Raw genomic sequence first — 27422 nt, 5'->3', positions numbered from 1 at the left:
GTTAGCCCTGCATGCCTGCCATGCTAGAACCTCTACCCCCTTTGCAGTCTCCCTGGCTGCTCCCCTCCCCCACCTCTTTAAAAATCTTTCAGATATATTTATTTGATGTGTGGTGTCTCTCTCTTGGGTGGCAGTACCTCTTTCTTTCTCACTCTTAGCTCTGCTCATGGCTCCATCCTTGGGCAAACCACGCTCTGCTCCGACTTACGTTTCTCTTGTTGTGATAAAACATCATCATCAAAAGCAGCTTGGGGGAGAAAAGGGCTCCTTTGGCTTCCACTTCCACGTCACAGTCCAACACTGAGGGAAGTCAGGGCAGAAACTCAAGCGGGAAGCAAAGCAGAAGCCTTTGAGAAGTGCTCCTTTACTGGCTAGCTCCTTGTGGTTTTTGCTTAGCCTGATTTTGGTGTTTTTGTTTTGTTTTTAATTTTTTTTCAGACAGGGTCTCTGTAGCCCTGGCTGTCCTGTAATTCTCTACATAGACCAGGCTGGCCTTGAACTCGAAGAATCTACTTTTCCTCTGCCTCCCAAGTGCTGGGACTAAAGGCGTGAGACACTGCAGCTGGCTTTAGCCTGCTTGTTTATAGCATCCTGTCACCAAGCACAGCGGGCTGGCCCTCCACAGGCTTGCTGACAGGCCAGTCTGGTGGGGGTATTTTCTCAGGTGAGGTTCTCTCTTCCCAAACCACTCTAGCTGTGTCAAGTAACAAAAAAGTAGCCAGTACATCTATGCTGGTTTAAGGTGGGGGGGGGGGCAGGTATTAAATAAGATGAATTTTTAAAAAGCAAGATTCAGATATATTCTACATATAAGAAATACATTTTTAGGGTTGGAGAGATAGCTCAGGTGTTCTGAGCACTGGCTGCTCTTCCAGAGGTCCTGAGTTCAATTCCTAGCACCCACATGGTGGTTCACAACCATCTGTAATGAGATCTGGTGCCCTTGTCTAGCCTGCAGGCATACATGCAGGCAGAACACTGTACATATAATAAATAAATAATCTTTTTTTTGAGCTGAGGATCAAACCCAGGGCCTTGTGCTTGCTAGGCAAGCGCTCTACCACTGAGCTAAATCCCCAACACAATAAATAAATCTTAAATAGCAACATCCAGAGCTGCTTGTCACAAGTCTCCTGAATCATAAAGCAAAAGGAAACCCTTGAACATCCAATTCCAATCAGGCAGCATTTAAAAAAAAAAAAAGAAGAAGAAGAAGAAAAAAAAAAAGAAATACATTTTTAGAGCCAGGTGGTGGTGGTGCCTTTAATCCCCAGCACTCAGGAGGCAAAGGCAGACAGATCTCTGAGTTCAAGGCCAGCCTGGTCTACAGAGTGAGTTTCAGAACAGCCTGGGCCACATAGAGAAACCCTGTCTCAAAAAGCCAAACCAAGGGGTTGGGCATTTAGCTTAGTGGTAGAGCGCTTGCCTAGCAAGTGCAAAGCTCTGGGTTCAATCTTCAGCTCCAAAAAACAAACAAACAAACAAAAAAAAACAAACAAAAAAACCAAAACAAACAAAATGGGAAGCCAAGCAGAGCTCTATGTTCCTATAATCCCCACAGTGGGAAGACTGAAGCAGGATTTTTTGTTTTGTTTTGTTTTTGAAGACAGGGTTTCTCTGTAGCTTTGGAGTCTGTCCTGGATCTCACTATGTAGACCAGGCTGGCCTCGAACTCACAGAGATCCTGCCTCTGCCTCCTGAGTGCTGGGATTACAGGCGTGCGCCACCACCGCCCAGCCTGAAGCAGGATTGAAAGATCAAGATCCTGACTCAAAAAGTAAGTAAGGGCTGGCAAGATGGTGTGACTCATCGCTCTCAGTCTCCTGACTCTGCATGTACCAGCCTCAGCTCCTTCATCTTGACTTCCTCACCATCATGGACGTACTGTGGACCAGAGTAAACCCTCCCTCTCTCTCCTTTAAGTCTCTTTCATTAGAGGATTTTACCACAACAACAGGAAAAGAAACTAAGACAACATTTTCTTAATATTTTATGTTTATTTTGACCTTTTTTTTTTTTTTTTTTTGAGACAGGGTTTCTCTGTGTAGCTTTGGAGCCTGTCCTGGAACTCACTGTGTAGACCAGGCTGGCCTCCAACTCACAGAGATCCAACTACCTCTATTTCCCGAGTGCTGGGATAAAAGGTTTGAACCACCACTGCTTGGCTATTTTGACTATTTTTAAAAATAATTTAATTTTTATGTGCATTGCTGTTTTGCCTGCATGTATGTCTGTGTAAGGGTGGTGTTGGGTCCTCTGGAACTGGAGTTAGAGACAGTTGTGAGCTGCCATGTGGGTGCTGGGAATTGAACCCTGGTCCTCTGGAAAAGCTGAGTCATCTCTCCAGCCCCCTTGACTAGTCTTTTTTAAAATGTATATTGTAAGAGTGTATATGTATGGGAGAGCGAATGCGTGCATGACCAGGGTGTACCTGTGTAGGTCAGAGGGCAACTTGTGAGAGCCTCTTTGCTCTTTCCATCATGTGATTTCCTCAGCATTGAACTTGAGATGTCATATTTACCAGCTGAGCCATCTTGGCAGCCCCAAAATGTATTCTTTTTTGTTTTTGAAGACAGGGTTTCTCTGTAGCTTTGGAGTCTGTCCTGGATCTCACTCTGTAGACCAGGCTGGCCTCTAACTCACAGAGATCCGCCTGCCTCTGCCTCCCGAATGCTGGGATTAAAGGCGTGCGCAGCCACCACCCAGCATGAGGTGGGTTTTTAACAAATGCTGCATGAATGAGAAGGGAGACAAGGATTTTATTGTTGCATGGGGAGGAGTAGGAAGAACCAGACAGTTCTCAGACTTCGGTGGCCTTTGTTCCTCTGGGTCTCCTCACATCTGGAGAGCCCTGGGTAAGAAGGTAACCTCTGCCAAGTCCACAGAGAGCAGGGCTCAAATCACCCCATGCTGAGTCCGTGGTCAGCTGCTGGCAGAGGTGTGTACCTGAGTCCCTGTAGCGGCCTGGCAGGTCCTGTGTGCAAATCCCTGACTCCAAATGGGGTAGGGAGTGTGGTGAGGAGCCCTGGCCTTGGGCTTTGCAGATAGAGAAGAATCAACACTGCCGTTATCCGGGCAGTATGGTGCCTTGACTTCTAGGGATGGCAGGACCAAGATCGAGGTGTCACCAGCCCCCAGAATGTTGTCTGTGGTACGGAAGAGTAGATTGTGAGTGAGGTCACTGCTGATGACACACATTATGAATCTAATACCTGAGTCCCCCTCCCCCATACATGCTGTCTCTGACCATAGCTGATGAATCAGAGCCCAAAAGGGCTGGCTGCTGGATGCCGTCTTGGATGAGGAACTGGGAGAGGTCATTGCCTTACCTGGGGCAAGGGACAGTGTCGCCGAGCATACCACTCCTGGCAGTATAGGCTGACCTGGATGCCCTGGCCCAGAAAGAGCAAGGTCCACATCAGGATGTTCCAGGCTGGACCTGTGTGCCTGTCATTCATGGTGAAGTTCAGCAACCCTAGACGGGAGACGGGTTATCATTCCAGCTCATCATCCCTGTGCCTTGTCTCCTTTTGCCTCCCGTGCTAGGGGAGTGACCTACTAGAAGTGATATCCTCCCTCCCCAGACAAGATCTTGGACCGAGCTGCAGAAATTCTTGAAGGTCTCAAGTGACTGGGGGAAGCTCCCTTTGCCCCTCACTTCCTCAATTTTATGCCGTATCTCCTAGCCACACCAAAGTCTCCCCCTTCCTTCTCCACCCTTCGATCAAATGCTTCTCTGTAACCAGAAGCCTTTCCCCTAAGTCCCTCAGGATATGCCTGTTGCCTCCCCAAGGCCTCCCAGACCCAGCAGACTCGAATCTCAGGGCAGCCAGGCCTCCTCCCACCCACCAGCTGCCTCCCCTCTCTGGGTCAGAGGTTAAGCTCACCCCCGACCACAAGGAAGAGCATCAGCATGACTGGGTAGAAGAACCCCAGGACGAAGCAGAAGATGTACTCATGCACAACTGCAGACACCAGGAACACTGCCAGCATGGCCGCCCCACGGGCCCGCCTGCCCAAGAGCTGGTGGGCAGAAAGAGAATGAGCATGTCCCCCATAGCACCTTCACGGAGAGTCCCTCCCTCTTCAAGAAGCCAGGAAGGAGTGGGATTCAATGGAAAAAATGTGGGATTTGGGGTCAGAAGGGGTCACACCAGTCTTGTTTAAGGGCATTGTTCTAACCTATTGGACCTTAGATTCTATTTTATTTTGTTTTGTTATATGTTTTGACCGTATTGGCGACAAGGGCCTTATGCATGCTAGGAAGGTGTTCTACTATTAAGATATGTCCCCAGCCTTATTATTATTATTATTACTACTAGTACTACTATTATTATTTGTTTTTTTGAGACAGAGTCTCTCTTTGTAGTCCTGGCTGTCCTGAAGCTCCATATGTAGACCAGGCTGGCCTTGAGCTCATAGCTATCTGCCTGCCTCTGTCTCCCGAGTGCTGGGATTAAGGTGTGTGCCATCATACCTGGCCCCCAACCTTATTTTTTGTGTGTGCATGTTTATGTTTTGTGTACGAGTGCACATGTGTGTGAGTGTGCAGGCCAGAGGACAATGTTGTTACTTAGGTCCCTTTTGTTGTTTTTTTGAGACAGGGTCTCATGCATCTGAAACTCATTAAGTAGGCCAGGATGGCTGGCCAGCAACCCCCAGATACCTATCTGTCCTTTGATCTGAACAACGTTAGTGGGGCAGAGTAAAAGGAGGATGGGTACCCGAGGAAGCCCCCTCGCTGGGACCGTGAGAACTGAGGAGTGTGCACGGCTCGTACCCACAGCCAATCTTGATACACGTAGCTGTACAGCCAGTCATGGACCACCACGTTCCAGGTGCGGTAGTAGTTGGAGAAGGAAGTAGAGTTCCACCAGTCCTAGGGAGGGTGTGGATTGGGGAGGAACGGAGGTGAGATCTCAGGCCCCAGCTAAGGCTGCTCCCCACACCCACCCCTACCTGTATCCTCTTAGAAGGGCTAGCTCTGGGCTGAGCAGAGACAGCAACATTCTCTCAGCCTTGGGCCCCACCCCTTGCCTATCCACTCAAGAGAAAAGATCTTGGCGCACCATCCACACAAAAGCAGTCAGCCTCGCTGCTTAGAGGTGTGGGAGTGGCATCATTCCCCACGCCCCGAGGCCCACAGTCCTCATTACAGGAGACCAAAAGCACCGGGAGGCGACACCCACCACCGCTACCCTCTTCCCTGGGCCCCTGGTCAACCTCCCCGACTACTGCTCTCAGTGGGCCCCGGTCCAGGCCGCACCCGGTAGAACATCCTGTCTCCAAATCGCAGCATCTCGGCGAAGGCGTTGAGCCAACAGTGCAGGAAGGCGAAGAAGATGAGGAGCAGCATGAAGATGCCTGGCGGGCAGGACAAGAGGTGCAGCCCGCAGCCCGGGCTCTCTAGAGCCTTTGCCCAGCCATCAGGGCCCCAACACTTAGCAAGCATGCGTTCACTCATCATTCATGCATTCCTTAATTTACACATTTGCTGGTGTGCTTGATATCTACTCTATGCCTGAAAATCAGGAGTACAGACTCACAACGTCCCTGACCTTTGGAAATTCATAATATGGAGACTGACACAGAGGCTGGGACCCACGCATGGATCAAGGTCAGGCGTAATGGGAACTAAATGATCGTGACGACCAGGGATGCTCCGGAGGATACAATACAGAACAAGGAGTGAAGGGTTGGGGATTTAGCTTGTGGTAGAGCGCCTGCCTAGCAAGCACAAAGCCCTGGGTTCGATCCTCAGCTTAAAAAAAAAAAAAAATTACACAGAGAAACCCTGTCTCAAAAAAACAGAACAAGGAGTGGAGTGAGCTAAAAAGAGTAGTCCCAGCTGTGAGGCGGCACCCCTGTAGTCCCAGCTGTGAGGCGGCACCCCTGTAGTCCCAACTACTAGAGATGCTGAGACAGGCGGATCACATGAGCCAAGGGACTAAGGGTAGCCTGAGCAACATAGCAAGGCCCTATCAAAAATAAATAAATAAAAATAGCCGGGCGGTGGTGGCGCGTGCCTTTAATCCCAGCACTTGGGAGGCAGAGCCAGGCGGATCTCTGTGAGTTCAAGGCCAACCTGGGCTACCAAGTGAGTTCCAGGAAAAAGGCTCAAAGCTACACAGAGAAACCCTGTCTCGAAAAAAATAATAATAAAATAAATAAATAAAATAAAAATAAGTATATGCAATAAAATAAAAATTAGAGGGGTTGGGAATTTAGCTCAGTGGTAGAGTGCTTGCCTAGCAAGCACAAGGCCCTGGGTTGGTCCTCAGCTCTGGGGAAAAAAAACCCCACAAAAATTAGAAAAGGTAAAGGGAAGAGAGAAGCTTCCCAGAGAGGGGAGCATCTCAGCCAGGGGCCTCCGGAAGGGACCCGACTCCATCGCTGCAAGGCAGAGAAGAGGCATTCCAAGCAAAGCCTGGCACAGCAAGCCTGCAATCCTAGCTGCTGGGATAACGAGGCAGGAGGACCGAGTTTAAGGACAGCCTGGGTAGAGGCGGTCTCAAAAACAAGCAAACACAAACATTTAAAAAAAGGAAGGAAAAGAGAAAATCAAAAGGCTGCAGAGCTGGCTCAGCGGTTAAGAGCACTGGCTACTTCTCCAGAGGACCCAGGTTCAATTCCAAGCATCCACACAATAGCTTACAACTGTCTTTCTCTCTAGTCTCAGGGGATCTGATGTCCTTTTCTGGCCTCTGTATGCACCAGGCATGCATGTGGTGCACAGACATTCAGGTAGACACAATATCCGTACACATTAAAAAACCAACCACCAACCAACCAACAAACAAACAACCGAGTTCAAGTCCTGCCTGAGCAACTTAGTGAGACCCTGTCTCAAAGTAAGAACTGAAAAGAGGGCAGGGATGTAGCTCAATGGTAAAGCTTTTATCTGGCATGTATGAGGCCTTAGGTTCACTTCCCAGTATAGAAAGAAGGGCGGGGAAAGGAAGGTGGGCAAGCAGGAAGGCAGTAAGGGCTTTTGAAGCAGGGCCATGGGCAATTCATTTGCAGGAGGGACTGGTTAGCAAAGCCAGGCCCACGGGGGGAGGGAAGTGAGTGGTGGGGAGCTAGGCCACCAGGCTACACGAAGATGGTGGCAATGAACATGGACAGGACGGGGCAGGTATGTAAGGGATTCACAGACAGACAGGGAAGCTTGCCCTGACCAGCATTCCCCAGGAAAGTGCACAGCCTTTGCCCACTGTGATGAAGGTCTTACCTGGGCCTGTGGCATGGAGGACTGAGAGCAGCAGGGCACGGGTGCTGAAGGGTTCCCGGCTCATATTGGCAAAGACGGGGACACAGAGGCGGCCCAGGATGAAGCAGGCGTAGAGGATGCAGGCCAGGGCCTGCAGACAGTAGGACACATGCCTTTGGCAAGGGGTACTGCTTCCTTCCCAGCCTCCCCCACTTCTAAGCCACCATAAGTCCAAGCTGGCCTTCTACCCCATCTTCTGACCTGGGTGAAGTTCTTGGCCACATAGTTCCACCTGATGCTGGGTGTCCTGTGGCACGACAGGAGAACATGAGCATCATCCTACTATGTCATTCACATAAACTGAAGGTTTAGGCCTTCAGTCCTCTCTCCAAGGCTAACTCCATTGCACAGGCCTGAGTGAATTCCCTAGGGCTATGGGGAGATCTAGAACACTTTGGATTTCCCAGAGCAAACACAGTAAGTGGTCGTTTAGTTTGAGTGTCACCGAAGGTGCCCAACCATACACCGTTTTTGGGGTGTGGAGGACAGAACTGGGTTGATCTCTCGGGACAGTGGATCATGGGAATGTGCGGGGCAACGGAAGAGGTAGCCTGTTTTCCCCTTGCTTCCTTCTGAGCAATGGGCCAGTGCCTGTGGGAGAAGGGCACCATCCTCACTAAGCCTAGGTATTTGGGGAGGGTCAGCAAGGTCTTACCTGGGGTATGTCTCTCTGTAGATGAGGGTAGGACAGAAGAGGAAGTAGAGGTAGCTGGAGAAACTAGGTGCACTGATACCCTTACCTGGGCAGGAATGAAAAGGCTGTGTTAGCATGGGGGAGGTGGACTGGGGAGGGGTCCAGGCTATGCATTTGAAGGGACTGAACTTGCTCACACTGCAGACCTGCTGTGGCCAGAGCTTCCTTAGGCTGCCACAGCCCATTCTCTCTCTCTTCTAGCCTGATTTCCTCTACGGAGGTTTTCTCACATCCCTGCCTTTCCAGATTGGGCCTGGGAACTGGAAAGTGACAGAAGGTCTGGAAAACCGAGTGGTTCTCTCAGAAGAGGCCTGAGCACGCTCGAGAATAAGGCCACTTAGTCCAGCTCGGGGTCAGATCTGTGTCTGCTGGGCAACCCGCTTGTGAAAGCAGAGCTTTGTATCTTCTGGCTTCATCCAAGCAGCCAAGAGGATCCAGGAGTTCACAATGGGTCAGCAGGACACCTCACCTCTGACACAAAGGATCCGAGGTACAGTCTCTCTCAAGAAGGAATAGCTTTTCATCAGGAACCGGACCTGTAGTGGAAGAGAGCCAATTGCTGTGTGGCTCTGAGAAAATCGCTTTACCTCTCTGTACTCAGATTTATCACAGAGAGGCAAGCCAATTCAAGACATGTCTGACAGGCATATTTATTTATTTGTTTGTTTCTTCCTTCCTTCCCTCTTCCTCCTCCTCTTCTTCCTTCTCTCTCTCTCTCTCTCTCTCTCTCTCTCTCTCTCTTTCCTTTTTTAGTTTTTATTGAGACAGGGTTTCTCTATGTAGCCCTGGCTGTCCTGGAACTCACTCTGTAGACCAGGCTGGCCTCAAACTCACAGACATATGCCTGCCTCTGCCTCCTGAGTGCTGGGATTAAAGACATGCGCCACCATTGCCCTGCTAACATTTTCTATTTTTTGTCCTGTGACTTTATAGCTTTACACAGAGAGTTCTGGGATGAAGGGTAAAGAGAGAGAGAGCAATCTTCATCCCACCAGCTCTCTGTAGGACCAGTGTTACCTAGCAACCTCATTTGTGTACTTTTCTCAGAATTTCAGGTTCGCCAAACCCAAGGCTGTATAGACCTGGTCTTGGGCCCCCTCCCCCCCCCTCAACCCCCATGTCCTCACCTGCTCAAAGACCAGCACGCATCTTGAGGCGGGTGGGAGCTGATGCTTCACTGCTATGTGGACTGGGAGGACACAGAGCATCGCTGCATGGCCAGCCAGCAGAACACAGCCCAGGCCGGCCCCCAGCATCCAGGTGCCCCCGGCTCTCGGCCTGGCCCAGAGCCACAGGGTCTGGTAGGGCACTAGCAGAGTGGACAGGAACATGGGAACCCACGTCATCAGCGCCAAGGGCAGCTGTCCAAAGCTGAAGACAAGTAGGTCAAACTCCAGCATCAGCCTAGGGGAGAGGAAAAAAGACAGTAACTGGACACACTGAGGGGTTTCTGGTGTGGAATATTATTTTAACTGGGCAAAGATATGTTAACGTTTATTTCTGCTGCATTTGCTCAACAGTGTAAGGATGTGTTACATTTGTTTCTGCTGTATTTGTTTAATTATGAAAAGATGTGTTGCATCTGTTTCTCCTTGACTGCCTAAGGCAACTGATTGGTCTAATAAAGAACTGAATGGCCAATAGCTAGGCAGAAGAAAGGATAGGCAGAGCTGGGCAGAGAGAATAAATAGAAGAAATCTAGGCTAGAGAGAAGAAAGGAGAGAGAGAGAGAGAGGAAGAGAGAGAGAGAGAGAGAGAGAGAGAGAGAGAGAGAGAAGAGAATGGGGCAAGAAGCCAGGCAGACGCCAGCCAGCAGTCATAGAGAAGCAGCAAAAGTAAGATATACAGAAGTAAGAAAGGTGATAAGCCCAAGACAACAAGTAGATAAGCAGGTTCATTTAAGTTAGAAGAACTAGCCAGAAATGTGCCTAAGCTAGGCCGAGCATTCAAAACTAATAATAAGTTTCTATGTCATGATTTGGGAGCTGGTTGGTGGCCCAAAAGAAAAAGCCTAGTACAGACTTTTTTTTTTTTTTTTTTTTTTAAGACAGGTCTCATGTATCCCAGGCTGGCCATGAGATCACTTATGTAGCTAAGGATGACCCCAAATGTCTAATCTTCTTGCTGCATAAGTCACTATGTTCAATTCATGCAGGGCTGGGCCAGACCCTTGATAGGCTTGTGAAAGTGTTCAAGTTTCCCCAGTGTTGTGTGGGACCTCCAGAGCAGGCCCTTGCCTCAGAGACACAGTCACGGGACAGGCTTGATGTGAGTGATCTTCGGAGCCCCAGTTCAGTGCCAGTGTTGCAGAAGCCTCAGGACTGCCAGCGTTAGGGTTTAAAGAGTTGAGATGAGCTTTGCTTTTACTATTATGAATTTAGTTCCTCCAGTGAGTCTAGTGGTAGGCCCAGGCTAATAGAATGCGCCATGCTCAGTGTTTTGCCTGGGTGGAGTGTATTGGCGCTTGCTTGAATTCTCAGCTACCTCAGAGGCTGAAGCAGAAGGATGGAAAGTCCTAGACTAGCTAGGACCTACATAGAAAAGCCTTGTCTCAAAAATAAAACAAAACCAAGAACAATGGAAAAAACAGCTTTTTAAAGAGAATGTATTGTTTTGGAATGGAGAGAGGGCTCAGGGGTTAAGAGCACTGACTGCTCTTCCAGATTCAATTCCCAGTGCTCACATGGTGGCTCACCACCATCTGTAACTCCAGTTCCAGGAGATGCAATGTACACCCTCTTCTGACCTCTTTGGGTACCAGACACAAGTGGTGCATAGACATTCAGGCAAAAAAATCCACACACATACAATTAAATTTAAGAAATTAAATTTTTTAAAAAGGTTTATTTATTTTGTATACAGCATGTATGACTACAGGTCAGAAGAAGGTACCAGATCTCATTACAGATGGTTGTGAGCCACCATGTGGTTGCTGGGAATTGAACTCAGGACCTCTGGAAGAGCAATCAGTGCTCTTAACCTCTGAGCCATCTCTCCAGCCCTTAAAAAATTAATTTTATAAAATTAAAATTAAAAAAAACAATGTGTGGCTTATAAAGGTGAAAAATTGCAAATGAGGGCCTAGGGATATAGATCGGTTGGTACAGTGCTTGCCTAGGATGGATGAAGCTCTGGGTTCAGTCCCCAGCATGGCATAAGCCAGGTACTATATGCCTGAAAACTCATTACTTGAGATGTGGAGACAGAGGAAGAGAAGTCCACAGTCATCCTTATCTATCAACTTCAAGTCCAGCCTGGGCTATGAGATCCTGTCTCCAACAAATAGACAAACACTGAAAACCACCTCAGTAGCTGTTAATAAAGGACTGCATGAACAAAATATGATACTTCCACTTTCTGTAGTCAGGAAAACCAATAGGTTGACATAGACAGATGATAAGAATTGGTTGTAAAAAGATCACAGATACGGTATCTTGCTTCTGAACACCTCCACATGAATCTCATTGGTGCTTATGGACATATGAATGTAAATGCACAGAAAACACTATATGGCAAACTCAAACTATTAAACAAACAAACAAAAAAAATCCAGGCTTGCTGGTCTGTGGTGGCGCACACCTTTAATCCCAGCACTTGGGAGGTAGGGGAGGCAGATCTCTGTGAGTTCAAGGCCAGCCAGGTCTACAGAGTAAGTTCTAAAACAGCCAGGGCTACACATGGAAACCCTGTCTTAAAACAAAACAAAAACAGGCCAGGCCTGGTGGCTCTCACCTATAATCTTAGTTACTTGGCGGAAGGCAGAGACAGAAGGATCAAAAGTTCTAGGCCAACCTAGGCTGGGGTGTGTAGCTCAGTGGTGCAGTGTTTACCTACCACCGTGATCTTCCAGGTTTAATCCTCAGTGCACAGAAAAGTTAAGACCCGTTAGTTCTGGGGAGCAAACTGGGATTGCTGAAAGTGGCCAAGGACTGTATATTTGTGGTAAAATGTCTATTTACACTTTAGAGGTGATGTTGGAGGTGGAACCCTGGGCCTCGTACTCATTAGTCAAGAGGTCTATTATTGAACAATATCTTCAGCCTGAGAGGGGTGTGGTGGTGCACACCTTTGATCCCAGCACTCAGAAGACAGAGGCAGGTGGATCTCTGCGTTCCAGGCCAGCCTGGTCTACAGAGCCAGTCCAGGACAGCGAGCTACACAGAGAAACCCTGTCTCAAACAACAAAAAACAAACAAAATACCTTCAGCCTGATTTGACATTTTACTGAGATTTGGTCCCTATAATAATGCTCTTATTCTTTTATTTTTGTTTTGTTTGTTTGTTTGAGATAGCCCTGGCTGGCCTGGAACTTTCTACATAGACCAAGCTAGCCTTGAACTCATAAAGGTGTGCACTACTTTTATATTTAACAATAGACATTTTACCAGAGTAAGGGCTGTAGCTGAACCTGTAGGGCTTTCATTGTATCCCATTTATAACTTTTTTTTAAAGATTTATTTATTATGTATACAGTGAGTGTTCTGCCTGTAGGCCAGAAGAGGGCACCAGCTCTCATTACAGATGGTTGTGAGCCACCACGTGATTGCTGGGAATTGAACTCAGGACCTCTGGAAGAGCAAACAGTGCTCTTAACCTCTGAGCCATCTCTCCAGCCCCATTTACAACTAACTTCTTAAGCCTGTCTTTGGGATAGGTTGGGAACACCAAAATACAGACCTCCAAGGGAGGGTCTTCCTCTGAGGTCTATGTCTGTCAATCCTCTCCAACAGATGGAAGGTAGTTCAAAGGTGGGATGAACTTCACCCTCATCTATCTGGACCTCTGGACCTGGCTTGTACTTGGTACAAAGTCAATGGAAGTTACCTGAATTGAGTATTTGAGAAAGTGTGTGTCTGTTTTAAGGCAAGATTATCATGGAGAAGCATTTGAGAGGGTGTAGGCCATTCCAGGGTAGGCAAAGAAGGTTCAAGACAGGTATGGGAGGTAGGGTGGGCATCTGATCAGGTCACTGTGTCTGTGGGAGGGACCTACCTGCCCTCATCAATGAAGTCAATGGCCAGGGTACTGATGATCAAGACACATAAACCTGCGATGAACATGTGGTAGATGGTTCGGAAATGCTGTACCTCCATCAGCTCACTGGAAGGAAGGAGTCCGAGGGTCAGGGTGGAAGGGTCTTCAGTAGCCTGCAGGGAGCTCAGGACTGTACACTGAGGGGTGTGGGGCCCCAGAATCCAGAACTCCCAGCCGAGGGCAAGCCTGTGGCTGGGGCATCTATCCTGCTGATTTGTCCCCTTCGATAACACAGAGGCAGAGACCTCTCCAGACCCTCCCAGCAGACCACGGAAGCCCAGGCATGAGAACTGTGATGTCTGTGGGCCCCTAGTTAAACCTTTTCTTGTCTTTTTTCCTCCCCACAACTTACTCAAGCAGTGACTTTCGGGTGATGAAAACTTTCCGTTTCGCATGGGGTAATTCCCGGGTCCTAAATGGAGACAGTGTTCAGAACTAGGCCCCAAAGAAAGAGGGTGGAGGGCAGTGCCTTGTGGACGGCAATAAGAGCAGTAGAGGTAGCAGGAGAAGGTCAGGGTTGGGGCAGAGCAAGAGCTGAAAGATGGAAGCCAGTGCTGTGGAGAGCGAGGGAACCCTGAAGCCAGGGTCACGCCAAGGCTGGCCAAGCGGCAGGCATACGGCTGGAAGGGCACCTGTGTGGGACCCTCAGACTCACTCGCTTGTGGTATCTGGGGCAGTGGAGGGAACAGGTCTGACTTGTTGCGGGTAAGCTTGCATAGCCTCCCACATGGCCCGATCCAGCAGCTCTGCCAACTGTCTCTGGGCTTGCTCCAGAAACTGGGTCTTCACAGCCTACAGGATAAAGCCGGGTTAGAGCCCGTTGTCCCTCCCGCCAGCCATTCTTCCCTTGACATGCATTTACGGAGCTGCTCTGAACCAGGAAGAGCATGACCCCAGAGCTTCCCCAACCTTTGAGGCAGCAGTGAGGACAAAGAGCCTTAGCAGAGGCTGAATATGGTAGCATACACCTGTAATCCCTGCTGCTACGGGAGGCAGGAGGGTGATGAGTTTTTGATCATCTTGAGTGAGTGACTCATCTCAAAGCAAAAAAGAAAAGAAAAGAAAAGAATGTCAGTAGGTGTGAGGCTGCCACTCATTGAGTCAGAATTTGAGACAGATCATCTCCCTCCCTAACCTCTGAACTGTAGCCCACTCCAACAGTAAGACCTCACCAGCGGACTCTTGGTGCTTGCCCAAAGACTGATGTTTTAAGCAACTCTGTCCTAGTCCAATTATTTTCTCTCTCTCTTTTTTGTTTTTGTGTTTTGTTTTGTTTTGTTTTTTTTTTCTGTGTAGCCCTGGCTGCCCTGGAACTCACTCCACAGACCAGGCTGGCCTTGAACTCTGCTTCCTGAATATTGGGATTAAAAGCATGTGCTACCACCACCTTGCTAGCCTGGTTCTTTTTAATTTATAAGATGTAAACAAACCTAACAGGTTATTTATTTTAAGTTGGGGGTGGGTGGGATCTAGGTTGGCATTATCTGAACAATGTTACCAGACAGTTTAACTGATGTTTTAAAGTATTTATAACAAAAACTGGGGCTGGTGAGATGGCCCAGAAGGTAAAAACATTTAGAGCATTTATTGTGCAAGCCTTGTGACTTGATTTTGATCCCAAACTCACAGTCGAGAGAACTGACTTCTGAAAATCTCTCTCTCTCTCTCTCTCTCTCTCTCTCTCTCTCTCTCTCTCTCTCTCTCTCTCTCTCTCTCTCTCACTCACACACACACACACACACACACACACACACACGGACACACGGACACACTGACACACACGGACATGGACACACACACACACATACACCACTACTACTACTACTACTACTAATTTTAAAAGAGAGATCTTATCTCTGATTATTACTAGAGATTAATGAAAAAAAAAGCTAAGCAATAACTGGTGATTTAGACTTCAACACTGCCCTCCGGTTAACCTTAATTCAAACTGTGAGTTTGAAAACTTTTTTTTTTTTTCTTTTGAGACAGGGTTTTTCTGTGTAGCCCTGGCTGTCCTTGAACTTGTTCTATAGACCAGGGTAGTCGGGAACTCCAACTCAGAGATCCACCTGCCTCTGTCTCCCAAGTGCTGGGATCAAAGGTGTGCACCACCATACCCAGTTTACCTAGGGTTTCAGGTAGCCCAGGCTGGTTTGGAAGTGTAGCCAAGGATGACCCCAAACTTCTGATCCTCCCGTCTCTGCTTCCCAGGAGCTGGGATTATAGTTGTATGCTGTCACATCAGGTTTCTGTGGTGCTAGGACCCATCCCAGTCTTCATTATGATAGGTTCATGTATGATAGCACCCTACCAGTTGAGCTCCAACCCCAGCCCAGCCCATCCTCTGTGACCCCCTCACCTCCATATGTCGGGTCCATTGCACCAAGTCTGGGGTTCTGTGTGTCTTAATGTTTCCTAGGAGGAAGAAGCAAAAGGGACACCCGAGAGGGAGGAATTAGGGCTCTAGTCACAGCTGACCTTGACCTGGAAAATGTGCAGTGTGTTCACCAGCCTCTGTTCTCAGTCAATATTTAGAATTGTGAGTAGAGTCATTAAAAGGGGGAGTGATATGTGCGGTAAAATGAGGCCATTGGCAAGAAAGAGCCTGACGCAGTTGCTGGAAACAGGGGACCCAGAACACAGGTGAGTACTCCATTCACCCTTAGCGAAGGCAAGGCCACGCTCTGAACATCTCTTTCCTCCATTGCCAGTCCTAGTAGTGTGGGGAACAGTGCAAAACCCGCCTTCTCTGGCTTCCCAGGACAGCAAGGAAGGAGTTCCCGGCAGCAGAGTCAACTCTGACATAGCCACCTCAGGCCGGTGCGGGGTGGGGCAGCTCACCTTCTCCACAGACCCCCTTCTGCTGCTCCTCTCCCAGCCCTTCTCTGCGCCGCAGTTGGGACCCCTTTGGCTCCATGGTGGCAGTCTGGAGTGGGCGGCGGGCAGCTGTTGTCTTCTTCCCTTCTCAACCTACCTACGGAGCTCTTATCCCACTCGGAGAGCTGACAGCTCCAGAGACTAAAGTCCTTTCTGGAGGGGGCTGGGGGTTAGATAGGTTATCGGAAGGCAGCGCTTCTCAAATCCTGGCTCTGCTCTGTCTGCTGCATGTCACAGCCCCTCTGCCCCCAACCAACGGCCAGGCTCATGCTCACTATCTCACTTTCAGGGGTGAATCTGTGCCTAATGTGAATCTGGGTGGCAGGGAGACTTTGCCTCCCTGAGGCTTATCATGTAGCAGGGTGCCTCCTGACTCTCTCCATGAAAGCTGAAGGTCAGGGAGGGGCCAGAAACATCTTCATGCACCTTGTATTCAGCTTTCTGAGGGTACACATTGAGGACTGTAGTTACATGTGTGCTACGATATTTTGCTGGGGGCTGCATTTGTAACTCATGTGGCGTTGAGGTACCCTAAGGCCCCTGAATGTCAGTTCTTCTCTACACTTTGGGTTACCACGTAAGCAGAAAGGTTAGATGTACACTTACTCAACACTAAGAGGTGCCAGGGGTGGCCATGCCTCCCTTTGCCATTGCCTACCTATGTAACTGCAGGAAAGTGGTCCAAATTTTTTAAGTTTCTTGGGGGAACAATGGGGCAAAAAGTCCCTACCTCATCAGGTGAGTGCCAAAATAAATAAGTAGCCTGGGTAAACCACATAGAGTCTGAATAATACGTTTCTTCCTTTTTGGTAGGAAGTAGGGCAGGTGAGCCCTTTGGGACTTCCCTTTTGGCAAGTTCCTGCTGGGATTAACCATTAATCCTTCACCTCCATCAGTCCAAAGATCAGCAATGGAAACAAGGCTGCAATCACCATAATCTCAACAGTGATCAAGTGCAGCAGTACTGATTTGCATGCAGGCCATGATGTGAGTCAGTCCCCACGAGGGAATTCCAGGTGGGTATCTGGATGAGACTAGAGGACTTGAGGCCTATGCCAGTGGCAGTCTACTGCATTCCTAGGACAGTAGAAGAGACTGGCAGTGGTCTACTGGGAAGGTAGAAGTACTGTGGGTGATGGTAGAGAGCCTGGGGCTCCAGAGCTGTAAGGGAAGCATGAACACAAAGACGTAGACCAGAGGAGCCCCCAACACAGCTTTATTAGTGTCCCAAGCCAACAACAATTTTTCTAACTAGATGTAAAAGGCCCAAGGGTGAAGGGAACAATGGCACAGGCCTGAAGGCAGGTCTTGGGGCACAAAGCCCTTGAGTTACTCATCACCCCACGCATAGTTCAGAAGACAGCCTGGGCTCTGGACAGTATCCTGGAGGCTCCCGCCCTGCTTTAGCCAGTGCTCTTGGCAGAGCACTGAGAGCTCCCATGGCCATCTGGAGACACAGGCAAGGGTCGGCCCATCGGATCCACACACCAGCAGGGACCCCGGCGATTCCCCTGAGAGGAACGGCACTGGAGAGAGAGGCACAGATCAGGCTGAGGCCCAAGGCTTCCAGCAGGAGAAACATCTGAGATTGTTTAGTCCCTTCACCTGGTGAACAGGGCCCACCCTGCTAGGCCAGAACAATAGTCCCCAAATCAACAGCACCTGCATCACTTTTGTGTTAGAAATGGGTGTTCTCAGCCTACCCCAGAAGGCTGAGTTAGAAGATGCCAATTGGGCTCTACCAGCTCATGCCCCTCCAGAGGATTCCCAGGACCCTGCCTTTGACAGCCTCTGCCTAAAGGTGACTTCTAAGTCCTCTATTGAAATGGTTGGCTCCCCCCCCCCCCTTTCAAATCATACTTCTTTTTGTTTTACTGTTTATTGTGAGGCAGAGGCTCACTGTTTGTAAGCCAGGCAGGCCTTGAACTTACAATCTCCCTGACTCTTTTCATGCCTCTATGGGTCTTAAAGTTGGAAGATCCTGAGAGGCAGGGGAAGAAGTTTGTGTGTGTGTCCTGGTTGGTTTGTTTCTGAGACAGGGTCGAGCTCCTATCTACCTAGCATGCCCCAGCACATCCAATATCCTTTTTGTATCTTTTTTTTGCAGCTTGGTAAGTTCTCTTTCTCTCTTCCTGACCTCGTCTCACCTGCTGCTTTCTGTAGAAGCCCCTGAGGTCACAATTTGGCACATAGATCCCCTGTGCCCCGCCTCGGAAGACCTCAGTCTGGAGCTGCTGCAGAACTGAATCCAAGTGTCTGCGACAAGGGCCCTGGAAAGGAACAGGGGTGGGGGTGGGGGTGCTCAGAATTCCGGGAGCTGCCTGGTCCAGACTTCCTTAAGTCTGTGGAGCAGTCCCCAGTGAGAATCTCCAGTCCTCTGAACCCCTGCCAGCCCTGCACGAACCATCTCAGTGTCTTGAACACCCGCTGGATTGGGCCTTACAGCGGTGGTGGAGGACCCTGGGTTCTTCTGCCGGTCTCTGTGGCTTGCATCACGTTGGCGGGAGGCACCTCCGTGAGGCTTGCTTTCCTTTGTAGTCTCTTCTGTGGTCACAAGGAGAATGGGAGAAGAAAGCAGAACTCAGTCAAGGCCAAAGGCCAGTTCCACAGGAGCCCTGGTGCATCTCTCATGAGAGCAACTGGCGGCTTTAGGAAGTAAAAGTAGACAGGTTTTCTCCTCGCCTTATCCTGGCTGCTGTTTCTTCCTCTGAAAAATAATTACACTGTTGGGTATAGTGGTGTGTGCCTACAACCCCAGCACTTGGGAGGCTTAGGGAAGAGGACTGTCACAAGACTGGTCTGGTCTACTCAGCAGGGGCTGGAGAGAGACTGCTCAGCAGTTAAGAGCACTGGCTACTCTTCCAGAGGTCAGAGTTCAACTCTCAGCACCCTCATGGTGTCTCTAAACAGCTGTCTGTGACTAGCTGCAGGGGATCCAAACCCCCTTTTGGCACCCATGTGGTAAACGGACATATGAGCAGGCAAAACACCCACACGTGTGAAATAAAAAAAATCCTACAACAGTTATGTTACTGCTCCTGATAATATTTCCCAAAGCAACCGCCTCCCCCTACTCTCACTCCCTCTACCCCCCCCCCCCCCCCCCCCCCCCCACCCCGAGAGACACACACACACACACACACACACACACACACACACACACACACACACACACACACGGTTTTTCTGTGTAGCCTTAGCTGTCCTGGATCTAGCTCTGTAGCCCAGGCTGGCCTCGAACTCACAGAGATCCACCAGCTTCTGCTTCCCGAGTGCTGGGATTAAAGGCATGAGCTACCACTGCCCAGCCTCCAAGAACATTTTTTTAAGTCTTATAAGGGACATTTTGGAAAGCAAAAACTCGGAGTGAACATGGAGCACACTATTAGTTATTTCCAGCCTTTAGGCTTCCTGTGAAAAGACTTGCTTATTCCACTAGGGGCCAGAAGAGGGCACACCAAGCCAGGGAGGTGGAGAGAAAACAGTGGATGGTGGGGTGGGGGGAGTCAATAGGGACCCAATGGAATGTGTGACCCTGTAGTGACCCCTCCAATGACTCAGTCCGCCCCTCCCAGGCCTGAGATGTTACTTTGAGGGCCTTGCATCCAGACCTCTTTCTCTTTGTCCCTGTTCAACTCTGGTCCAGGAGCCTCTGGATTCAACCCTTAACCAGGATGCCTTGGAGGCTGCAAAGGAGCAGGCTCCAACCTGCAGGTTGCACCTGGTCCCAGGCCTAGAAGCAGCTAGGGAAAGTATGGCAACATGCCAAAAGATAAACTTTCATACTTTTTTAAAACTCCACTTCCTCTGTAGTCTTCTTAACCCTTATTCCCTGGGTACCACATGTTCCTCAGACTTGGACCTTACTCCCTGCATTTGGTGCCAAACTGCAATGATGCTTCAAACTGCCTTTCCCAACCAAAACACACCTTCTAAGAGGAGCCCTAGAAACCTGGGCTCTGACACCAAGGAATGGGACTCCAACCCCCTCCCACCTCCCACCGTGTGTGTGTGTGTGTGTGTGTGTGTGTGTGTGTGTGTGTGTGTGTGTATACTATTGAGACAGGGTCTTAAGTAGTTTGGGCTGGCCTGATATTTGTAGCCAAGGATGATGCTGAACTGACGACCTTCCTGCCTCCACCTCCTAAGTGCTGGAATTACAAGCATGCAGCACCATGCCCAGGGATCCAAATTCATTTCTCGTCGATTTCTATGGAAAAACCAAGGGCTTTTACTACCTTCCAGCGTCCAGTCGCCTCCTCACCCCCATCTTTTGGGTGCTGACTCACTCTGGTCCCACCCACCCAATGACTCAGTCTCCTGTGCTCATCCCTGGGGGTAGTAGGGTGGGGCAGGGAGGGCACACAGTTCTGACCAGGTTTAAATAATAAGCCTGATTTGGCAGATTCCTTCTTTTGCCCACCTGGCTCTCCCCGGGCCCTCCAGGGCCTGCCCACTGTCCCTGGGCTAGTCTGTTACTACTCAGTATCTTTTCTTCTAGACTTCGGGGATCAGGTGTTTCCAACATTGGCACTAAAAGAGGAGCAGGGGACATTTCTCAGTGTGGGGAACTGGAGTCTGAGGTTCCGTTCCCTCCTCCTCCGAATGGAACCCACGTCCTCTCTCCAGCCTGAGCCATTAGAGTGATGGAGATGAGCCTGTGGGTACGAGGGATAGCTAAAACTAAAATCTCCATCCTCTTCCTACAGAGGCCCCTTTCCCTCAGGAGAAAATAAATAGGGGGAAGGGAGAATGGAGAGTCTGGACATCGCCCTCCTTTATTCTCAGGTGCCCCTCGCCACATGCAGCCTCATAATTTTCCCCTGATCTTTCCGCTTCGCGTTCCACTCAAGGCCTGGGAGGAACCAATAGGCCGGTCTCAGAAGCTCAAATAAGCTGCCCTTCTGCGTCGATCCAGATTCCTACCAGGAAAGACTAACTTCTCCTATCTGAGGTGGGCAGGTGGAAGGCGGGTGGACATGAACTCACCCGACGGCACCCTGGGGCGGTGACAGCGACCCTGGCCCATCAGCAACGCCCGCAAAGGTGTCTCTTCGTTCTCTCGCGGTTGGCACTGCAGTCCTGGGGCACACTTAGGGATGTAGACCCCACACGGTTGCCCCTCTCTCCTGAGACAGCCCCCGGCTTCTGCACAGCCCTCTGCAGGCGACCCTGCGTCTTCCTCCTCCGCGCAGCCCCCGCGACAGCTGGTCTGCACCCCGCGCGTTAAGGCGGACCCTGAGCCCGCAGCCAGCAACAGAGTTAGCAGCAGCAGCGGCTGAGGGGGCAGCCTGTCCCGGGTCATGGTCAGAGTTTTTGCCCAGTGCGCTCCTTCCAGAGAGTGTAAGGCAGCAAGCCGCTGCTCCTCTGCTTTGAGAAGCAGCGGGCCGGGTCTGCCCTTAAAAGCCAGGTGAAAGGGGAGGGGAAGAGGGCAGGGGCATACCCTAAACTGGAGGGACTGGAGGGCCACCCACCTGGATCCACTCGGCTTCTCCCTCCCTCCTTCTCCTCAGCTGCTGTTTACTTCCCAAATTGTTCTGATTTTTTTTTTTTCTCTCCTTCTTGCTTTGTTCCTGGGAATCTCGCCCGGAATTTGGGAGCTGTACATCTGGCTAAAGGGACTGGCTAAAGGGATAGGGAGGAGCGAAGGGGAGGGTAGTGAACCCTAAAATCCAGTTAGCACGCGTGTACGTACTGGAAGACAAAAGACCAGTAGGTACTCCCGCAGATGAGAAGATGGGGGACTGGTGGGGGGGGTAAATGTGAACCGAGAAGAGATGGTGATGGGGCGGGGCGGTAAGCGCTAGAAGACACGTAATTGGCATCTGGGCAGACGTTCCTACCACGGGCAAGGGGCAAGAAGTAGACCCAGAGAGAGGAGAGAGAGGGTAAAATGGGGAAGGGGCAAAATAAAGTCTCCAGGCCTGTGTCTGTGGAGAAAACAAAATAAAACCAGAGAATCTGGTCTGCGAAGATGATTCAAAAGGTTGCCGGAGCAGCAGTCAGATGATGAATCACCTTGAGTACATTGTAGCAAACCTAGCACTGCCTGAGAGCTGCTGAGCGCAAAGTTCAGGGAAAGGGGGTCCTGAACGCCTGCAGGGTGTGGGTAAAAGAAGTGGATTATATGCTAGATGCTTTCAGGGACAGTCATCTGGCCGCACACCGGGCGTCATCCTCCGCTCTGCCCTGCAAGCTACCTTGTCCCTCCATCACTCGCTCTCCCTCAGCTTTCTCCTGTCTCTGGTCATTCCTTGGGTCTTCTGGATTTCTCAGACTGTTCTGTGTCCACAGGGTTTGGGAAGGGACTGGCCTGAGAATTTCAGTCCCTCTACGCTGGCCCTCTCCAGTGGGTCCATCCAAAGGCAGTGCCTGCTCATCCCAAGGCATAGTTCCGCCCTAGGCAGGGGTGAGCGAAGTCTCAAGGAAGAAGTGGGATGGCTGCCTTGGTCCGCCCCCACCCCCAGCACAATTCTGAGTTATGCAACAGCAATCTCATTCTTTCCTAAAACAAGGGCTCCGGACAGTGACTAAGTTTAAGTTCTGGGCCCCCAAGCAAGAATGTCAGCAAGGGCTTCCTGAGCTTTTAAGCAAATACAAAATAAAAAGAACCGCCCGTGGCTCCTCTGAGATTTTAGGACTAGCCGCGTTTGGAAAGTGATGATTTCCCGTTGCCTTGAGATACGGATACAGATTGAACAGGCAGGAAAAAGTGACTACTATCTTCCACCAAGGCCCTGGAGCGCCGCCGCTGCCTCTGTGTTCTGACCCCAGAGTAGGGAGCGTGGTTCCTGTCCAAACCTTTATCCCTATTATTTATTAACTTTTTTTCACTGCAAATGCTTCTGGCTAGGGCCTTTCTTATGGACTCGTGTTTGCTGCCTCTGAATACGATGGAAAAGCCTATGGCAAGTGGGGAAGGAGGAAGGTGACTCCTTCTTGGGGTCTCCTCAGTGGGTCTTTTGAAGAAGCTCTACTCCACCTTTGTAGAGAAACCCTAGCATTCCGCTAATGCCTAACACCACTCCATCCTGGCGCTTCCCATTTCCCCTCCCAGGGCTCACATAGATTAGCCTTGGGCTATGATGTAGGTTTGTCCCTAAACTTGGTAGGGACTCCTGTCACACATCACACACTTCTAATCACTGAAGCTGGAATCTCAAATGTTCCATGCATCCTCAGACACTGACTTCTTCTTAATAACATGAGGCATGAAGAGAGGACTGCCTGGATTATTTTCAGCTTTAAGTTTGCCAAGAAGGCTGCATACCTGGGCTAGGAAGACCCAGAGAGTAAGTGCAGGGAGCGAACATAGGTCTGGCTGGAATACTATGATAACCATAGCTGACGTCCAGCCTGTTTCCTGCCATCTGGCCTCCCACAACCCTCAGCCTGCTCTGCTGAAGTGCTCTCTTGGCTAAGTAACGGTCTCCCCCTCAAAAGCCTTGAGGGGTACTCCATACAGATCCCCTCACCACAGAGCTCAGCTCTCGTTTTTGGCATTCTTAACCCTGAGGGCCGAACTCTCTGTAATTACACACCAATTCGACCAGCTACCTGGGCCACCTTCTCCGTTTGACAGTTTCTCATCTTAGTTCTTGAATTGAAACAAGGGGAAGTGAAGGTGAGGTGTAATTGGTTTTTCAGAGGTAATTTCTTTCCCATGTCTCCAAGCTTTAGGCTCAAGAGAACTAAACCCTTTCTGGATTCTGCCACCTCTTGCCCATCTGTGTGGCCATTTTATATCTTTATATCTTTTTTTTTTTCCTTTGGTTTTTGAGACAAGGTTTCTCTGTGTAGTCTTGGCTGTCCTGGAACTCACTCTGTAGACCAGACTAGCCTCAAACTCAGAGATCCATCTGGCTCTGCCTCCCGAGTGCTGGGATTAAAGGTGTGCACCGCCACCACCTGGCTAGAACAGGGCTTTTTAATGAAGTCATGAGAAAAGATGGGCAGGGCTTGTAACAGGTCTTTTTTTATATATATCATTAGTTCTCGAATAATGACACAGAGAGTTTTTATTAATTATGAAAGCTTGGCCTTAGCTTAGGCTTATTCCCAACCAGCTCTTAAAACTTAAATTAACTCTTTTACATTAATTAATTTATTATTTATTTATTTATTGATTGATTGATTGATTGGTTTTTTGAGACAGGGTTTCTCTGTGTAGCTTTGCGCCTTTCCTGGAACTCACTTGGTAGCCCAGGCTGGCCTCGAACTCACAGAGATCCACCTGGCTCTGCCTCCCGAGTGCTGGGATTAAAGGTGTGTGCCACCACCGCCCGGCTAATCTACGTTTTGCCACCTGGCTCATTACCTCTTCTCAGCACCATACGTCTGACTTCCTCCACAACTGGCTGGTGAATCTCATGTCTGAGATTCTTTTCCAGAGTTCCTATCTCTCCCTGAAAGTCCTGCCTATGCTCTCCTGCCTAGCTATTGGCCATTCAGCTCTTTATTAAACCAACCAGAAGGTGCCTTAGCAGGTGAGATTAAACAGAGATGCATCTTCACACAGCATATAAAAAGATTATCCCAACAAGGGCTGGAAGGGCTGGAAGGGAACATAGGCAGAGAGTCCAAGGAGGAAGACACAAAGGTAGAGGACAGGGAAACAGGGAAGTGCATATGTAATACATGCGTGTGCTTTTAACATGTTCTAGGTTTCCAGGGCCTCGAGAACTTCAGAGAGAGGAGCTCTGAGAATGGAGCAGAGTCAAGCAGTTTGGAGTTGGGAATGATTAGTGAACAAAAAGTAGCTTGTGGGGATCTGGAACTTCCTTTTTGTGTAGTTAAATGAATAAAAGCAGATGTGATTATTTTAAAATGTAATTATTAAAAATACATCCATCTATAGAACACCTGTTTATGTGACTGTAACTGGGAGATGCGGGCACAATAGATTTGTGCTCCCAAGGAATTTAGTGTTGACATTTGTGTGGTGATATTATGTTCCCCAAAATATTGTGCACCCTAATAAATTTATCTGGGGTCAGTGAACAGAACAGCCACTAGATAGACATAGAGGCCAGAAAATGGTGGCGCACACGCCTTTAATCCTATCACTTAGGAGGCAGAGATCCATCTGGATCTCTGTGAATTCAAGGCCACACTAGAAACAGCCAGGCATGGTGACTCATGCCTTTAATCCCAAGAAGTGATGGCAGAAAGCAGAAAGGTATATAAGACGTGAGGACCAGGAACTAGGGCCAGTTAAGCTTTTAGGCTTTTGAGCTGAGACCCATTCAGATGAGGACACAGAGACTTCCAGTCTGAGGAAACAGGATCAGCTGAGGAACTGGTGAGGTGAGGTGGCTGTGGCTTGTTTTGTTTCTCTGATCTTCCAGCGTTCACCCCAATAACTGGCCTCAGGTTTGTTTTTATTAAGAAGACCTTTTAAGATTCATGCTACACATTTGTCCATCCATTGCATACTTAAAAAACAGACATTGACTTAATTGATTAATATGCTGTACCTATTAATGGAGCACCATGTGAGATTTATTGCATGCACACACTGTGCTATTTTGCTAGAGAAATCTCTTCAGACATTTATCACTTCCTTAGGACATAGATGTTTAAATAATTTCTTTTAGCTTGTGGAGATGTAGTATACAAGCTATACTCATCCACATGGGATAAACAGCTTAAAACTCAGCTGGTGACACTGGGGATGTAGCTCAGTGAAAAAGCACTCACCTGACATGTATGAGGCCCTGTGCTTGAGCCCCAGGACTGAAAAATCATCTTTCTGAGATGCCAGAATATTCTGGGATAGAATGTAAAAAGTGACAAATTAATCTAACCGTATCATATATTTATGACATAAACACACTGCAGGGGTGAGAATTGTTCTTACTGGAAACTGTCAGGCAGGAATGCTTTTTTGTTTGTTGGTTTGGTTTGGTTTTTCGAGACAGAGTTTCTCTGTGTAGCTTTGCGCCTTTCCTGGATCTCGCTCTGTAGACCAGGCTGGTCTCAAACTCAACAGAGATCCGCCTGCCTCTGCCTCCCAAGTGCTGGGATTAAAGGTGTGCACCACCACCCCTGGTTTCTGGGTTAAATGTATTTATTTACTTGTGTGTGTGTGTGTGTGTGTGTGTGTGTGTGTGTGTGTGTGTGTGCCTGCATATGTGTGAGACCATGCACATGCCTGGTACCCCTGGAAGCCAGAGGAGGGCATCAGATCCCCTGAGCCTGGTGTTACAGATGGTTGTGAGCCGCCATGTGGGTGCTGAGAATTCAATCTAGGTCCTCTGGAAGAGAAGTCAGCGCTCTTAACCACTGGGTTAGTCCTGGGTTAAAGTCTTGGGTTAACTTTTAGAAAGCACTTTGCATGCCTTACATATTGTTATGGTTTGAATGTGAAGTGTCTCCCACAGCTTCCTGCAGACCAGGCTTTTTCCTTTGGGCCACCAACCAGCTCCCAAACCATGACATAGAGACTTATTAGTTAAATGCTCAGCCTAGCTCAGGCATGCTTCTGGCCAGCTCTTTTAACTTAAAGGAACCCGTTTCTCTTTATCTCTTTGGTCTTGGGGCTTGTTCCCTTTCTTACTTCTGGATGCCTCACTTTCACTGCTTCTCCTGTCTGGCTGGTGTCAGCCCGGCTTCTTGTCCCTCATCTCTCCTCCTCGTCTTCTCTCATTCTTCCTTTCTCTTCTGAGCCTAGATTTCTTCTCCTATTTATTCTCTGCCTGCCAGCCCGGCCTATCCTTTCTCTGCCTAGCTATTGGCCATTCAGCTCTTTATTAGACCTAAGGTGCCTTAGGCAGTCAAGGAGAAACAGATGCAACACATCTTTTCATAACAAATGTACATAAACAAAAGCAACACACCTTTACACAGTTCAAGTCTTATTCCTCAGCATAAACAAATGTAGCACATCTTTGCCTAGTTAAAATAATATTCCACAACACATGTGATTCCCCAGGTGGTGTTGTTTTGGGAGGTCGAAGAACTCTTAGGTTCTACCTATCAGGAGTGGGTTATTGGGCAGGCACAGTTCCTAAAACTGTTATCTGATTCTGGTGCGAGCCCAACCAAGCTCTTTGCTTCCTCATCTCCAAGGTGTGAGAGACACTGCCTCACACTCCCACCAGCAGAGCCATTCCTGGTGCCAAGTCCTCCCTGCCATGATGGGCTCCCAAATTAAAGCTTGTGATGGTTCACAATCATCTATAGTTCCAGTCCCAGGCTCTCCCAGGGCATCAGGCATGCATGCATGTGATACACATACGTAGACAAAACACCCATACACACAAAGTAAACAAATAAAAATTAAAAATATGTAAGCAATTACATTTATTTAGTGTGTTTGTGTGTGTACACGTGCACATGTATGCTAATGTGCGAGGCAGTATGAGAACAACTTGTGGGAGTCGGAAACTCAGATCAACAGCCTTGGCTGCGAGTATCTTTACCCACTGAGCCGTCCTGTGGGCCCCCTGTCATTTGTTACAGTAATTGAAACTGTGTGAGTACACAGACTTGTACAACATGGATAAATCTCACAATAACTGTGCTGAAAGAAAGCAGACCCAGCCC

The 27422-nt window shown here is 49.0% G+C and overlaps 2 protein-coding genes across 3 annotated transcripts; both read right to left on the bottom strand.

Moving 5' to 3' along the window:
* Positions 1-3095: 3095 nt before the first annotated feature.
* Positions 3096-15915, bottom strand: Soat2 (sterol O-acyltransferase 2). Its single transcript, XM_036209071.1, has 15 exons — positions 15840-15915; positions 15358-15413; positions 13654-13790; positions 13351-13410; positions 12957-13064; positions 9092-9368; positions 8429-8500; positions 7926-8029; positions 7472-7517; positions 7232-7361; positions 5267-5364; positions 4781-4879; positions 3888-4023; positions 3330-3475; positions 3096-3146 (listed from the first exon to the last, which is right to left on the bottom strand). The coding sequence occupies exons 1-15, from the start codon at positions 15913-15915 to the stop codon at positions 3096-3098; spliced, it is 1596 nt and encodes a 531-aa protein (XP_036064964.1).
* Positions 15916-17084: 1169 nt separating this feature from the next.
* On the bottom strand, positions 17085-21445 carry Igfbp6 (insulin like growth factor binding protein 6). 2 transcript variants are annotated; one of them, XM_036208601.1, is made up of 4 exons: positions 20865-21445; positions 18319-18419; positions 18023-18145; positions 17085-17401 (listed from the first exon to the last, which is right to left on the bottom strand). In XM_036208601.1, exons 1-4 carry the CDS (start codon positions 21178-21180, stop codon positions 17279-17281), a joined length of 663 nt encoding a protein of 220 aa, XP_036064494.1. In that variant the 5' UTR covers positions 21181-21445; the 3' UTR covers positions 17085-17278. The 2 variants fall into 2 exon arrangements, with proteins under 2 accessions (XP_036064494.1, XP_036064493.1); XM_036208600.1 differs by having other exon boundaries at positions 18280-18419; positions 20865-21442.
* Positions 21446-27422: the final 5977 nt, after the last annotated feature.

Source organism: Onychomys torridus, chromosome 16, assembly GCF_903995425.1.
Source record: "Onychomys torridus chromosome 16, mOncTor1.1, whole genome shotgun sequence".
In the NCBI taxonomy this organism is placed as follows: Eukaryota; Metazoa; Chordata; class Mammalia; order Rodentia; family Cricetidae; genus Onychomys; species Onychomys torridus.
Note: the sequence above shows the minus strand (reverse complement) of the source record. Positions and strands in the feature narration are given on the sequence as shown.